General features: G+C 34.0%; 1 protein-coding gene across 2 annotated transcripts in view; it reads right to left on the bottom strand.

The window, feature by feature from the left end:
• The window catches only part of GRM8 (glutamate metabotropic receptor 8), a 945,046-nt gene that overhangs the window by 122,922 nt on the left and 806,143 nt on the right, over nucleotides 1-15,981 (bottom strand). For both annotated transcript variants that reach the window (XM_051962591.1, XM_051962592.1), the window contains exon 9: nucleotides 1,285-2,220. In XM_051962591.1, coding sequence (XP_051818551.1) covers nucleotides 1,285-2,220 — 936 coding nt within the window. The remainder of the gene's footprint in view (nucleotides 1-1,284; nucleotides 2,221-15,981) is intronic.

Raw genomic sequence — 15,981 nt, 5'->3', positions numbered from 1 at the left:
CTACACAAGGTCACCCAAGTCATAGATAGTGGATCCACAGTTGGTTTGACCTATTCACAGCAAACTTGCTAAACTCACTTTTTTTTTCTTATAAGAATATGGTTGAAGTTAACAAAGATCTAATAAAAGATGACAACTCATAGCAATGAGCTCTCAGTGCCCCCATCTAGCTATAGTTTTCTAAATTAGCTGGGACTTAAGAGTCCTGCAGAGTCTCACTTTAAAGGTTGCTAAAGAAGCATTAATTGGCCCCAGGATGTTCTTCTACTTCTTTACAACTTTTAATAGTGGAAAGAACAATTTTATAGCTGTTTAATTTAAAGGAACAATTTACTAAAGCAATAACTATCATAGGAGATATTTTATGTCTTTTTTTTTTTTTAATGATGTTCTACTTTCAAACTGGACACCTAAATTTTTTATCTCACAGTCCCCTTCACCATTTCTTTTCTATGGGCATGTAATTATTTCGTTACAGAGTGTAATTATTTTTTTTCAACTATGGATTTATTTTCTAGAGTTGTTGGGAGAAGAGTGGGAAAAAGAAAAAAAAAATTAGTTTTGGCTCCTCTCCAGGTAGGTAGAATTAGGAAGCTCAGCTCCTGAGATAGTACAAACTCTTGAATATCCCACTTGCTTTATCATCTTTTCTTTCCTCTTTTCCTTTTCCTTCTTTTTAATCTTACCAAAGGTCTATAGTTGCCTACTGGAAGAAATGAGAATGAAAAGTAGCAAGAAAGAGAATTCATCAGTTTTTTTTTTTTTTTTTTTCCCCACACAGCATCCTCACCCCATTCTCTTAATGAGACAAGGAAAAGGAAGTACAATAATTATCAGCACCACCATCACTACCAGCAAATTTCCCCTCTGACTTCAGAAATGCAAAAAAAGAAACTTTTGCTTAAAGTAGGACATGTCTGGGACTTAATGAATTTGAAGTTACTTCTTACTCTTCCCTCCTCCCAGTCAACCCCAATCTTAATTTGAAAGAGCACAGTTACTTTAGAGATAGAAGCCTGGGGAGAGGCTTGCAGAAAGTATAATCTATCAATTCTCTAGTCTTCCCAACAAGAAAGTACATTTCAATATTCTTCATGGAAATCTTGCTTATCCCACTCACTTTTCAAGGCACTGTGACCCTGAAAGATGCGTATAATTCTAAGTAAGCCTAGCATGAAGTGAAGGACCATGAAAGAATAGAAATGAGCTTAGGAAATGCAAGGGAGTATGGCCACGGAAGAGAAGAGAAGGCAAAAACTTGGTGATTCAGTTTCTCACACTTACCTTTTCTGCTGACTGTGCTGTACCAAAAAAGATGGGAATAAAAGCTAACCAAATGATGCAGGTGGTATACATTGTAAATCCAATGGGTTTCGCTTCATTGAAGGTCTCTGGGACGCCTCTGGTTTTAATGGCATAAACAGTACACGTGACCATCAAGAGGATACTGTATCCGAGGGAACAAATAAGCGAGAGGTCAGAAATGTCACATTTGAGCACCCCTCTGGCGTTCTCGGGATCCTGTGTCCTCTGTTCGCCATAGTCAATGATGATATGTGGGGGGTCCACAGCAAACCAGACAAAGACTCCCAGAAGCTGCAACGAGATGAGGCTGAAGGTGATCACCAACTGGGACGCTGGGCTTATAAACTTGGGAGCTGTGACGGACTTTTTTCCTTGTTCAAATATCCGGTGGATTCTGTTTGTTTTGGTCAGGAGGGCTGCGTAACTGAAACACATGCCTAGCCCCAGAAAGATGCGTCGGAAGGAGCAGATGATTGTGTCCGGGGCGGCGATCATTAAAAAAGTGATCGAGTAACAGAGGAAGATTCCGGTCAAGAGCACGTAGCTCAGCTCCCGCCCAGACGCCCTCACGATCGGAGTGTCATTGTAGCGGACAAAGGTCATGATGACAAAGGTGGTAGCGATGATTCCCAGGATAGCAATGAACACGGGCACCACTGCCCAGGGAGAATGCCATTCCAGCTTGATAATGGGAATGAGCTGGCAACCTGTGCGGTTGATGTTGGGTCTTTGATCCAAAGGGCAGAGTTCGCAGGTCAGTTCATCTACCTGGTAATGATAACCTTCACACCGCTCACAATGCCAGCAGCAGGGGACTCCTTTTACCGTTTTCTTCCTTTCCCCAGGCTTGCATGGCAGACTGCAGACAGATGCCGGATGAGTATGCTCTCTATTAGCCCACTGCATGTCTTCTACCTGTAGGTATAAAAAATTAATGAGCCTTCCATTTTTCCCCCATTTATAATATCCTAATCCTAGCCACAGGTTTATAATAAATCACTATGGGCTGACAGTACAAATACAGTTTACCATAATAAGAAACCAGTTTCTTTCCCTTATATTGACTTTATGAAAGTGTTAAATGATTGTGTCCAATAAATCACTTGTGTCATCAGCCTGATGAGTGTCATTAATTTCCATTTACTCCTCAGCTGCTGACCAATCTGACGTTTGGAGAAAGATTTATCGACTCTGATGATGTTTTAAACAAAAAAATTAGTCCCACAGAAAGAAGTTTCAGGGGCTCATCACATGCAACTAAGTGACAGAAGTTCTGAAATATCTAATTAGGAGTTAAATGTCTATACATAAAGATATGAATTCTATGACTATATTTTGGAAAACACAAAGCACACAGTGTCCCACCTTCAAAAAGAAATATCCAAAGAAGGATCTCTTAACTTTGGGCATTTTTAAAGTCCCTTCTATCCAAAGAGTCAGCTAAGCTTTCCACCTCTGCATCTCACTTTCATGAAACTAATATGGTGTTATGCTGATATCAAAGAGTTTTAACCCTTTCGTCACCAGTATTTGTATAGGTTATAATAGTATATATTATTATATATTATATTACTGTATTTTATTATTATATTATGTATATAATATTATTTAAACTAATTTACACACACACACACACACACACACACACATACACGTCTTACTGGGCTTGTTTGTTGGGAAGGTATCAGCCATACTTCTAACTATATTTCACTTGATTCATTCCTTACCCTATCTTCTCTAAAACCACCTTCTATCTCTTCCTAACTCCACCTGTGGAATACTGAGCAAATCCATGGAATCTTTGTTCCTCAAAGGGCTAAGCCAATTTTATTCTTAGGACAATGAAGAACTGTGAGATTTGATCCTTAGATTCTTAATTAACTTATAACCCTTGGCAAGTTACTCAATTTCCCTATGCCTCAGTTTCTTCATGTGTGAATCTAAGGGTTGGACTTGATAGCCTTTAAAGCCCCTTTAAACCGTAAAAATATGATCCTATAATTGACTTTTCTCTCTCCCTGCTAATCATCCCTGTAAATTACCTTAGCTGCCATTCCCTATCATCTCCTATCAGAATGTAATCACTTTAAGGGCAAGGACTTTATTTGATTTTGTGTTTGTGTCATCGATGTTTGGCACAATTACTGAAAATAGTAATCACTTAATGAATGCTCATTCTTTCATTATGTGGATTATAAAACTAGACCCATTGTGGAGCTGCTACATGTCTAAATGATAAAACTCAAAGACAGTATAGCATTATTTTACCCTTAACCAAAAAATAATTTTTCTTCACTAACTCTGACATGATTGGGCTGTTTCATTTTATGTCTTTGTATCTCCAGTGCCTAGAACAAATTAGGCACTTAATAAATGCTTGCTGATAGACCAGTACTACCTATAAGTCCCACATCAGTCATTTTTTGAGCTTAAAACAATGAAGGCCTCTACTGAAACAAAAATGTCATCTAGGAAACCATTAGTTTAATAAATTTGCTAGCCAGTGATATTACATACAGGGCCTTTAAAAAAGTATTGAGATACTAGAAAGGAAGAATTTGTTTTGGGAAGTTAAGAAAGAACCAAAACATTTGGCACTATGAGAGAAGGCAGTCTTGGGGGATGTGTCATGGCAGAGAGCTTTGAGCAAATATGAGTAAAACAAAATTTAAAGTTTCATTGTATAAGGGAGGAAAAATTAAGAATTTCATAGTACAAGAGAAAGTTGCTGGAAGGAAAAAAAGAGGGAGTTGAAAGTGTACCTTATGGATTATGTACAATTCAAGAAAAAAACAATTTATCATGCAGCTTGGTGCTGTAAGCAATATAACCTTCTTATGCTAATAATAATATGATGATGACAATTATAAAGCAAATATAATGTAATGTAATGTAAGATCTATATAGATAGCACCTATGGTGCAGCATACGTTACAAATTTAATTGTACAAATAATCTACTTAATGCTTATAAGAGTCCTGAAAAAAAAAAGTATTATTATCCCCATTTTATAGATGTGGAGACTAAAATAAACACAAGTCACATAACAATAAGTATATGAGACCAAATCTGAATGGGACTTCCTGACTTCAGGTCCAATGTTCTATCTTCTGTACCACTACTATCCTGTAGCAACACATTAGGGGAAAATGTAGCAACAGATATTATGTAATAAGGAATATCCATCACAATTATACATACTGCTTTCCATTTTCCATGACTACCTAGCTTCGCTGATTCCTGTTTCTTACCCATAGCTTTAATACATAGCTCTGTTTATGCTCAGAAACCCATATATTTCTTGGTGGCACTGAACCTTATTTATGAAATAAAAAGAGGAAGTATAAAAATTTTATCCACTATGTAAAACTGTAATAGGACGTCCTACCATTCTAACAATGTTCTCCAAGGCAGAATGGAAAAGTGAACTCTGAATTTTTATTTCATGAGCATAGTTGATCTGCCTTATGTGACCACCACAAATAATAGGGCAATGTATTATAACTCAATTAATTTTCTCTTGTTTTAAATATTCTGAAAGGATATTTGCTTATAGGAATCCATTAAATTTTTAGGAATCAATATTGTAACCACATAGTGGCTTCACTCAAAATTGGTGAGAAAAATTGAGTGTCCAGTGAGTGGCTAAAATATTGACTTTATGTTTTAATGGACCCTTAGACATAAATAAAACACTATTTTCTGAAGCTTAATGCTTCTGAGATAATTATTTGAATACCATAATTACATTTTGGATGGAGGTGCTCTATAATTTTGTGTTATTTGTGCCAAACCAAGGCAGCAGTCCATTTATGCCACTTTTAGAAAAAGAAAATAGATGTATTAGCCAATCATCATGTTTTTTCCTTGGGAGATTCTCCTGATTTCAATGTTTATTAATCATTAAGAATATAATCTGTATTTTTCCCTGGATATACTCCCATTTGTCCTAAAAAATATCATTCTTCCCCTTAATAGCATGAAGGAATTTCTTCAAAAATTGCTATAATTTTCCTAACAATGAATTCATATTCATAAATAGAATTCTTAAAATGCCTGCCAATTATAAATAAGATTTTAAAATTAACTTAACCTATCGATCATTAAGCATTTATTAAACACGTACTCTATTCCAGGAACAATACTAGGAGCTGTAAAAAAAAAAAAAAAAAAAGAAATATCCCCTCCCTCAAGGAAGTTACTTTCTAATTAGAAGATACTAGCATTAATATTAATTATATTTAAAATAAATACAAGGTATTTTGGTGAGGAAGGCAGTAATAGGGAAAATCAGAAAAAGTTTCACATAGAAAGTGATATTTGAGCTGGGACATTTAAGCCACAGTATTTATTATTTGATCTTAATTGCAATCATTGGAGTTTATCAAATGAGGTTATGAAATAATCAGACATATTTTATGAAAATTATTTTAGCAGTTGTGTGGACAACAGAATGAAGAATAGAGAGATTTAAGAAAGGAAGACCAATTAAAGCTCAATACAATTATCCAAAAAGAGATGTGCAGAAGGTAAAACTAGGGTGGTAGCCATATGAATAGAGAAAAGGGGGGCAGATGCAAAAAATGTGGTAGAGATAGGAAAAGCAAGATTGGGTAACTATTGGGCTAGGTAAAGTAAGGAAGAGTGAAGAGTTGGGATTAAGATGGAGTTAGCTGAATAGATAATAAGAAATTCAATAAAAATAGGGATATTCTGACAAAAAGAGGATTTTAAGGGAAATTATATGAATTGTTTTGAATAGATTGAATATGAAACACCTATCATCTGTTAATAAACATTTAGTTCTTACTCTATGCCAGGCATTGTGCTATGTGCTGAAATTAAAAAAAAAAAAAAATGCCACAAAAGACAGTCCCTGCCCTCAAAGAGCTCACAATCTAATGGAGGAAACAATGAGCACACAAACCATATACAGGAGAAGTAAGAAATGGTCAAGACAGGGCAAGCACTAAATTTAAGAAAGCCTCATATTTTGTAGAAGAGTAATATCAAATTCAAACAGAAACTATACCTAAGGATCCAAGCAATCCCATATTGACTTAGAAAATATTTTCTTAAATTCTATTTTATTTTTAAATTTTACTTTGTTACATGTTTGCTCTCTATATTTTAATCTGATTCAGGCTACTGGGGAGGCAATAGGTCCTACCAGTTGTGTGTTTGATACCTCTGCTATAGCAAATAGAAACAGAACATTTATTTAAAAGTGTTGAATATTTAGTTGAAGATGTACAACTATAGCTCAGGAGAATAATTAGGATCAGATATATGGCACCCATGCACATAGATATGATAATTAAATCCATGAGGGAAGGTGAGATCCCCAAATGAAAGACTGTAAAGAAAAAAAAGAGAGAAGAGGATGGAGAGCAAAATCATGTGTAAAACCTCAGTTTTGAATCACTGCATGGATAGAGAACCAGCAAATTAGACTGAGAAATAGCCACTCAGGTAAGAAGAGAAACAAAAGAAAGGAGTGTCATGAAAATTCAGAAAAGAGGTATTACAAGTTTAAGTTTGACAGGCCAAAAACAAATGATTAATGAGCAAACACCCTTAGATTGACAATTGAAAGATCACTGGTTACTTTGGAGAGAGCAGTTTTAGTTAAATGTGGTTGGAAGTAAAATTACAAAGAGGTGATCTTACACCAAGTAATGTTCTACAAAAAAATTAACCACTAGTGCTCCCTCCTTTCTTTCTATCCCAAGGCCAGTTTCATTCATCCACATTTACTATGTATCAGGGTTTCTTAAATTTTTTCCTCTCATAACCCATTTTCATCCAATAAATTTTTCCATGACCCCAGATGTACAGGTATATAAAATAGTATACAAATCAAACATTTTCTGATAATAAATCATAATTCCATGACCCTCACATTCAGTTATGTGAGACCCAGAGTTTAAGAAGCTTTATATATGCAGCTAGTCTTACTACTTTCTGGCAACCATAAATTTATCCATGGGGCTGAAATGAAAGTTCTGGTCTCCCCAGCTGATCACCCATTGGTGAAAGTTTTGGAAGGAGTTTTCAATTACTGTTAATGTTTCCTTCTCATTCCCAATTCCATTTCATCTGAAATTAGTTACATTCAAAATCAAAAAAATAATCATTCAACAGAACCAGGAGATCATTATATACCTCAACAACGATACTTTTTGAGGATATATTCTGATGGAAGTGGATCTCTTCGATAAACAGAGCTAATTCAGTTTCAATTGATCAAGGATGAACAGAAGCAGCTACACCCAAAGAAAGAACACTGGGAAATGAATATAAACTGCTTGCATTTTTGTTTTTCTTCCCGGGTTATTTATACCTTCTGAATCCAATTCTCCCTGTGAAACAAGAGAACTGTTCGATTCTGCATACATATATTGTATCTAGGATATACTGTAACCTATTTAACATGTAAAAGATTGCTTGCCATCTGGGGGAGGGGGTGGAAGGAAGGAGGGGAAAAATCGGAACAGAAGTGAATGCAAGGGATAATGCTGTGAAAAAAATTATCCTGGCATGGGTTCTGTCAATAAAAAGTTATTTAAAAAAAAAAGAAAAGAAAAGAAAATTATTTGTAATTGGAGAAAAAAATTAAATAAAAGGAAATGTGTGGCCTTTAAAAAAAAAAAAAAAGAAAAGAAAAGATTGCTTTATGGATCCCTGAACATGTACCATTTTAAATTATTTTGTGATGATTAAAAAGGTAGAGAGATATGAAAAAAAAAATCATCATTCATTGCTGTCTTGGGGTGTTTGTTATCATTCAATTCAATTATTCAATCAATTCCATGATTCATTTTGTCTTCCCATTTGTTGTTACTCAGTTGTTTCAATCATATCTAACTCTTTGTGACCCCATTTGGGATTTTCTTGTCAAAGATAGAGGATTGGTTTGCCCCCTCTGCAACTCATTTTACGTATGAGGAAACTGAGGCAACCAATATTAAATGACTTTTGTAGGATAACACAGAGAATATCTGAGGAGGATTTGAACTAAAGTCCAGGCCTTAAACTCTATCCACTGTGTCACCTAGCTTCCTAGCCTTTCCAATTAGTCAATTATAAACAATGTAAAGCATTAATCAAATTCTGTTGCCAGACTGTTATTGTGGAATAACACACATGCAGAGACAGAGAGAGAGAATGAGAGAGACAGATAGACAGACAGACAGAGGCAGTGAAAGAAATTAAGATTGATTTTGTGTATAAGTAGATTTGTTTCTTTCCAAAAATGCTCAATTGCTCCAGAAGACTAAATCTAGAGCTACTTTTAATCATAATTGTGTTTGCTTGATCCTCTAATATATTCACAAGTATAGTTTTAATGGGCCACTTTCTTTGGAAGATGTTTTCTTTTATCTAATAGAATACTTATAATTATAATCCTCAATACTCAAGTAAAATTTTCATTTAACATTATAAATCTATTACTACTTCATTCCCTGATACCATATATTGCCTTAAACAATGGATTTACATATAAGATAGACATACTCAATTTAATCATACCTTTCTTAATTAGCTCTTTTCATCTTTTCTATGAATCATTTAAACTTGATACTTTTTTTATATCCATTTCTTGTTGATGTGTCCAGAATACCCATGTCACCGAACTTTGGTGACAAAATTATGTCTGTACATGATTATCTGATAAACCATGTTTGAGTAGAATTTTCTAAAAAATCATCAAAAGAATTTATTCAATATTTACTATCATGAAAGAAGTTAAGAAATATTGAGATGAAGACAAAATAATCTGTCTTCCCTTAGAAACTTATTCTTAATTTATGTCATATAATTTCATACAATTAGATTGTCAAGTCAATTAACCCAGAGTGAACATTCAGTGAAATGAGATTAGTCTATCAGTGTTTTTAATCAGAAAGATGACCATATGACAAAATATTATAATGGTATGGTTCAAGTCTTCATTTTTTCCTAGGTTCTTTAAAATAACAGATTTTGCCTCTTCTAACCAGATGATCACATAGCCATTCCCTCGTTGAGTGCCAAGAATAGTCAAATATAAGAAAAGAGTTTCCTAATCTATAAATCTAAAGGCTCTATTGCTCAAAATCTTTGAATAGCGATACAATTCTAAAGGTACCAAGCTTTGAAATGTAGGGAGATTCCCCTCTGGTTTAAACTCTGATTCTATTCCATGTCCCAGATGTGTCATATACAACAGATCTATGACTCTCTTTTAAAAAGCTCAAGATTTCTGTTATGTTTTGAAAGCTGATTTGCCCTGACATTTTATTGCACTAACAGTGAAATCTCTACCTCTTGTTCAGCAAGATTACAAACCACGTGAGCCTGGCAGAGTGAACATCTCTGCAACTTTGCCCAAAGGGCTGAATTCTCTTTGTGCTCACTCACTCATTCAGAGGCTGAGTGTATAGCCAAAAACCAGTCTGACTGAATTCAGCTACAAAGGACTCTAGCTAGTAGTTTAAATACATTTGTGGGTATATGTGTACATGATAATAACAATAACTTTGACTGAATTCTCCACTTGTTGACTAGCTTTTTCTACCCACCCCATAGCAATACTATGATGATCAAATGTGTGAAGGTACATAAAAATGCTTTAAAAAGAGCCAGCTACAATATAAATGTAAGCTAATATTTTTGCTGTCCTGAAGCAGGCAGCCATATTATCTCTTCAGCCTGCTCCCACTTCAAAATCAGTTGCCTCTGATACGTTGCTTTCATGACTCTGGACAAGTCCCTTAACCACTCCTTGCTTACAATTCTCTTAAGACTTCAACTTGTAGGGCAGAATCTTTTGTCATTTGTCATCCTTCTCCAAAACACCTTACTGAAATCACAGATGTGGACCAAAGAAGACACCTTCTTTGTTTGTTTTTCTTTTTTTCCTCCCCACCCTCCTTTCACAGAATACTGGTTAATGTAGATGAAAGTTCTGATACAGTTAAGCCACTTATTGAGATTGGGTCACTGGGAGAAGCAACAGGATAGGCTCCTGCCAGGGAACAGACCAACTAGGCTGTGGCTGCTGCTGATAGAACAGGTATCATTTGGTAGTAGCTTCTTGTTTTAACTAATTATTCTTGTTAACTAGTGCTCAACAATTATTTCTTTTTGCTGTAATGGAAGTGCTATCAGAGCTTTTTAAATTTCACCACGCTGGACAAAGTTCTGGTTACCTTACCTTAAATAACCTTTTAACTGTCTTGAATATATGTATATAGGTATAAATCTATATAAATGGTTATATAGATATATTACATATATTACTATTTCTCAAAGGTATGTAAATGTTGATGTGATTAATACAATAAAAATTCATTTAAAATAAAAACAAAAAAAGAAAGATTGTAAATATGTCACTTTCAGATATGCTAGATAAAGAGTTCATCTCGATCAAACTGCTTGCTGAAGGGGAATTTAGACAATTTGTATTTTTCTTACCTTTCAAGTCATATTTCATATTCGTCCCATTGATTCTCTTTCATTTTCAATAAAATTTGCCAACTACGTGTTTTCTATCTATATTATTCCATCTCACATCTTACTGCCTATGACCAGGTAGTTTCACATCTCTGAAATGTTTTCCCTCTTTATGTCTACCTTCTAAGATGCTACCTTCTTTCAAAGCACAGCTCTACTGCCTCTTCCAACATGAGGCCTTTCCTAGTTATCCTTCATGAAATGATTCCATGTTATTTTCTGTGTACTTTATATTGTCGAATCTACGTTTTGGTTTCCCCTAATTTGAATGTAAAATCCTCAAGGGCAGAAACCATTTGTTTGTTTTTGGATCTCCAGTACCTAGCATAATGCTTGTCACAAAGCATTTTCAATAAACATTTGTTGAATTTACTTCAATTTATCTATAATATCAGTGAAACAGAATTAGTTCCTTTTTACATGAAGCTTTACTTAGGATGGACCACTGTTTTCTAATTTAAATGCTATGAAAATAGTAAATATTTTTCCTTGGAAAGAACTGGCCAATGAGTTACCATTGTTCTATTTCATTAATGACTATCTGCTTAATGATGAAAATTAGAATTTCAAAGTATTTCTTTAAACAAATTTCTTCTACTAAAAGACTAACACATTTGAATATTTACTTTGAAAGAAATGACAAAATTTTAAAGTAGACATTAAAAGAATCTGTGTGTGAGATTTTTGCCAAGTAGTACTGAGATTTATTCAAATTTATGATCCCAAAATTCAATATATCAGCTAAATCATTAAATATGAATTAAATGCCATACAAAGTAGTAACATAGAATAAATAGTGCTAGTCTTTTATGATCATTAAAACAGAATTAAATTTAGCCCTTCATTTCTAATAACAAAACTGGAAGTTAATGGCATGAGAATAAGCTCAAGACCAACTATCTTTACTGGCAGTTATGTGGATTATTAAGAACATCCCTTTTCCTAATGTCTACATTTCTCTAGTTTTTCCTTCATTAATTTAATTATTAGTGCAACTAGAATCTAAGAAAACCCATTTAGTGAAATTATTAGAAGGCATTCTGTGAACACATCTTTCCCTGGCCTCTTACATATATCTCTGTTAAAATTCCACTTTCTGAGAGAAGCCTTCCCCTGTTTCCAGTAATATTAGTGCCATTCCTCTGTTAATTATTCTCTTTATATATAATTTGTTCATAGTTGTTTGCTTGCTGTCTCCTAGATTAGAATATGAACTCTTTAGGGACAGACACTGTTTTGCCTTTCTTTGCATCTTAGCACTGAGACACATAGTAGTGCTTAATGAAAGTTTGTTAATTTGATTTGGAAGGTCTATAGAAATAGGTCTACCCATTGAAGAGATAAAGGCTCCCTACCATATACCTGGCAGACAGTCAACAAGTTTCTGCTCAAAGACTTCCTGGTGTGAGAGAATGTACTGCTTTGTGAGGAAAATCTTAGACAATATGTTAGATATTCCATTGTTCAATACAGGACCCTTTTCCACTGGAATCTATTTCCAAATTACATTACTGAAACTATAGTCAAAAGAAGAACACAGGAGAGTAGAGAGAGAAGAGATGATAAAACATAGATGGTAAAGAAAAAAATATACTCTACTTATCACTAAGTAGCAGATAGAAGGATCAATGGGAAGAATGTTAACTAAAGTGAGTTATTTCATTCATTCAAATAATGTTTCTTAGATACCTGTGATGAAGCCATACTGTAGTATGCATTTTGGTGGAACTTAAAAGAAATATAATTTTTTTTAAATTTTTAAATAATTAAAAAAAATTAAAATTAACATCCATGAAACAACTGGTGAAGAATGCAACACTAAGTAAATGTGTTATTGGTGTTACAGGTTATAAGGGCAATAAATCTTTTAAATAGGGGCAGATTAGTGTGAGATATTAGAGAAGGCTACAATGAAGGAAATAGGAAGATGAGTTGAATCTAAATAAATATAATGTAAAAATAGACAAATCTAGAAAAGGGAAATTATATGATCCAAAACACATAAATGTGCTATCTATGGCAGAATGTCAATTAAGTTCAACAAAGTCTTATTGAACTCTAGAGGATTATGGAAAATAAAGATGAAAAATCCAAGTAAAAACATCATGGTGTACCTCAAGAGTCAGGCAAGTGGATTTGGTCTTAATACATAAGCAATCTTTAACAGAGGACTAATTTGAAGGAGGAAAAAATAAAAACTTGCTACATCATCATCTTCATGTGGACAGGGCACAATTTTATCTGAATCTCATTTTCCTAGGACTTAGCAAAGTTATCTACAAATACTCAGACAACTAATATTAAATTATGTTGAAAATAAATGAATTGGAAGGATGCTTAGGAAAGTTCTTTGGTAACAAATCAGTAAAAGGATACAGAAAATCTAGAAAACAAATCCAGAAAATCAAAAAAAAAAAAAAAAAGATCTGGGCTTAGGCAAAGGTAATGGCAGTGGGGAAAAGTGAACATACTTCTTCTGCTTCTTGGAATTCTTAGCTTTCTTCAGGGATCAATCAGTTCAGATGCCATCTCCCAGAGAAATTCCTTCCTGAACTCCCTAAACATGTCATCTCTCATGTTTCAAAGTATCTTATATTTACTTAAAGAACATTATTTTCCCAAAAGAATGTAACCTCCTTGAGAGCAGGAGCTGTTTTCTATTTTTGTCTTTCTATCCTTTGTACCTAGCATTATATATTGCACATGACAAGCATTTAATTAATATCTGTTTTTGTTATTAATCCAAAAAATACTGTGAAGCAGTAACAAGATGTAATGACTGTATTCTGTAAAGGAATATATGAAATTTTTTCAGAGTTGGAAAGGTGGAACTATAATGGCACAAAAGTAATAGATTTAATTTTTTTAAAGTAATAGATTTATTTGTTAGTTTACCGTAAATGATTTGTATCTTTCAAGAATTTTTAGTGATTTTGAATTATCACAGGTCCCCTCTAAGTGGTAATTTGAGTGAATGATGGGGAATGCATCACAATACCATCTTTAAAGATAAGCATCTAGAGGCCTTATCAGGAAAGCTCTCTTCAAAATGAACTTTGTGCTAGATTTCTTCACAATATATGTAGAGTAAATTTGTGTGCTGAGGAAAGGGAACACCACAATTATGAGGGCACCATGTGACTGATATATAAGGCACTTTAAGAAGTCATTGGTACTAAAGACATAGAAAGAATCTGACCATATAATACTGAAAAAAATTACTTGAAATCTCTTAATAACCAGCAAGTTAAATTACTGCTTTACCATCTATACAAAAGCTTCATGAGAGCTATTTTTGTGCTAATCAAGGGCAAGCCCAATGAGGGGATGAGTATGGAACAAATTTTGTTGTTTTTATTCAGTCATGTCTGATTTTTCCTGACCCCATTTAGGATTTTCTTGGCAAAAATAGAGGAGTGGTTTATTTTTTTTTTTCCTCTAGCTCATTTTACAAATGAAGAAACTGAGACAAACAGGAGTAAGTCAGTGTTTTGCTCAGTGTGGCACAGTTGATAAATATTTGAGGCTGGATTTGAACTCAGTTCTTACTGACTCCAGATCTAGTTTTCTATTCACACAGGAAATAGAAATTCTCTATCCAAAAGGACAAATAATATATATTATTCAAATCTCAACATGTATTTGGATGGACAACCTATAGAGTTTTTTAAAGAAAGACTTTAGATTAACACATCAGAACTCAAGTTGAACAGGAAGGAGAGAATTAGCTGGATGATCTGAATGAAACTATAAACTAAAATTTATTTAGGAATACATCAAGCTTCCCATGAAGAAAGGAAACATTTATTATGTGCCTACTACATATCAGAACTAGGCTAAGCACTTTCAAATACTATCTCATTTGATCCATAAAATAACCCTAAGAGATGAGTGTTATTGTTCCATTTTCAATTGATGAAATTGAGGCAAATATTAAATTACTTGCCCAGGATCACTCAGCCAATATATATTTAAGACCAGATTTGAGTCTCCAGGACCAGCATGCTATTCACTATACCACTTAGCTCCCATGAAAGCAACAGCCCATCTTTTTTTTTTTCCCCTAACTTCTCTGGTGTTTCTATGTGGCAACTAGACATGGAGTATAACCACCTCCAAAGAAATAAAAATGAGTAACAATCAGAAGGCAGAGGAAAGATTGATATTTAGGCTGATTTCTGAGTAGGTTTCAACATAGCCCAGTGAAAAAACCTGAAGAATAACTAGAATAAAATATGTCATCAAGAAACTGTGGTAAGAATAATGGAATAGATTGACAAGCAGAGTGTTCCCCAGACAACCCTAAAATGTCAGGAAGAAAGAAGTCCACTAGAAGCTTGGCTGGACTTTTCTATGCCAACCATATGAGAACATGTTTTTAAAAATCATTTAAGAGAAAGAAGAACAGAAGAATTATGATCTGTATCATTAGAGAAAACTCCCTAGTGAATGAGGTCACCAAGCCATTGGAATATATGAGTAATAATAAAATAAGTACTAAATCATGATAAACTTTTAATATACACTAATTATATTTTTCTAATCTGTGTTCTTTTGCCATCCACTACTCACCCGTACACCTACACTAGTACTTAATAAGCACAAACAAATATTTATAGACTCAAATACATATTGTCTTCTGCAATAAATGGCTCTGGCTAATTTTCTAAGTGAAAACATATAGAAGGCCATACTAGGCCATATTATCAATTTAAAGAATTCAAGCAATGGGAGTTTTTGTGGTCTTGTTGTGGTCTTCAGTTGTCTTTGTAGGGACAGATCAAATGATTTCATGGACCTTATAGAGCCCATGGATGGAACATATTCCACTCCTGATCTAGAGAAGAAAAAAATTAGTCTTCTAATAGGCATGTAGATGGCACATGATAGATGGTCTAAAAATCAGGAAGACTACAGTTTCAATTCTACTTTAGACAATTTCTTAGCTCTGTGGTCTTTGGCAAATCACTTTAGTCTGCCTCAGTGTCCTTATCTACAATAGGGGGATAATAATAGCATCTAGTTCCCAGAGTTGTTGTGAGAATCAAATGAAACAGTATTTATACAGTGATTTTCAAACTATAAAGTACTATAAAATCTAACTACTATTATTGTTATGTTTAATTATTGTTGTTGCTGCTCTGCTCCTCATACAATTATGAACAATGGGCAGATGTG

This window comes from Antechinus flavipes, chromosome 5, assembly GCF_016432865.1.
Source record: "Antechinus flavipes isolate AdamAnt ecotype Samford, QLD, Australia chromosome 5, AdamAnt_v2, whole genome shotgun sequence".
Lineage (NCBI taxonomy): Eukaryota > Metazoa > Chordata > Mammalia > Dasyuromorphia > Dasyuridae > Antechinus > Antechinus flavipes.
The sequence above is the reverse complement of the archived record's forward strand: the minus strand, read 5'-3'. Positions and strand labels throughout refer to the sequence as shown.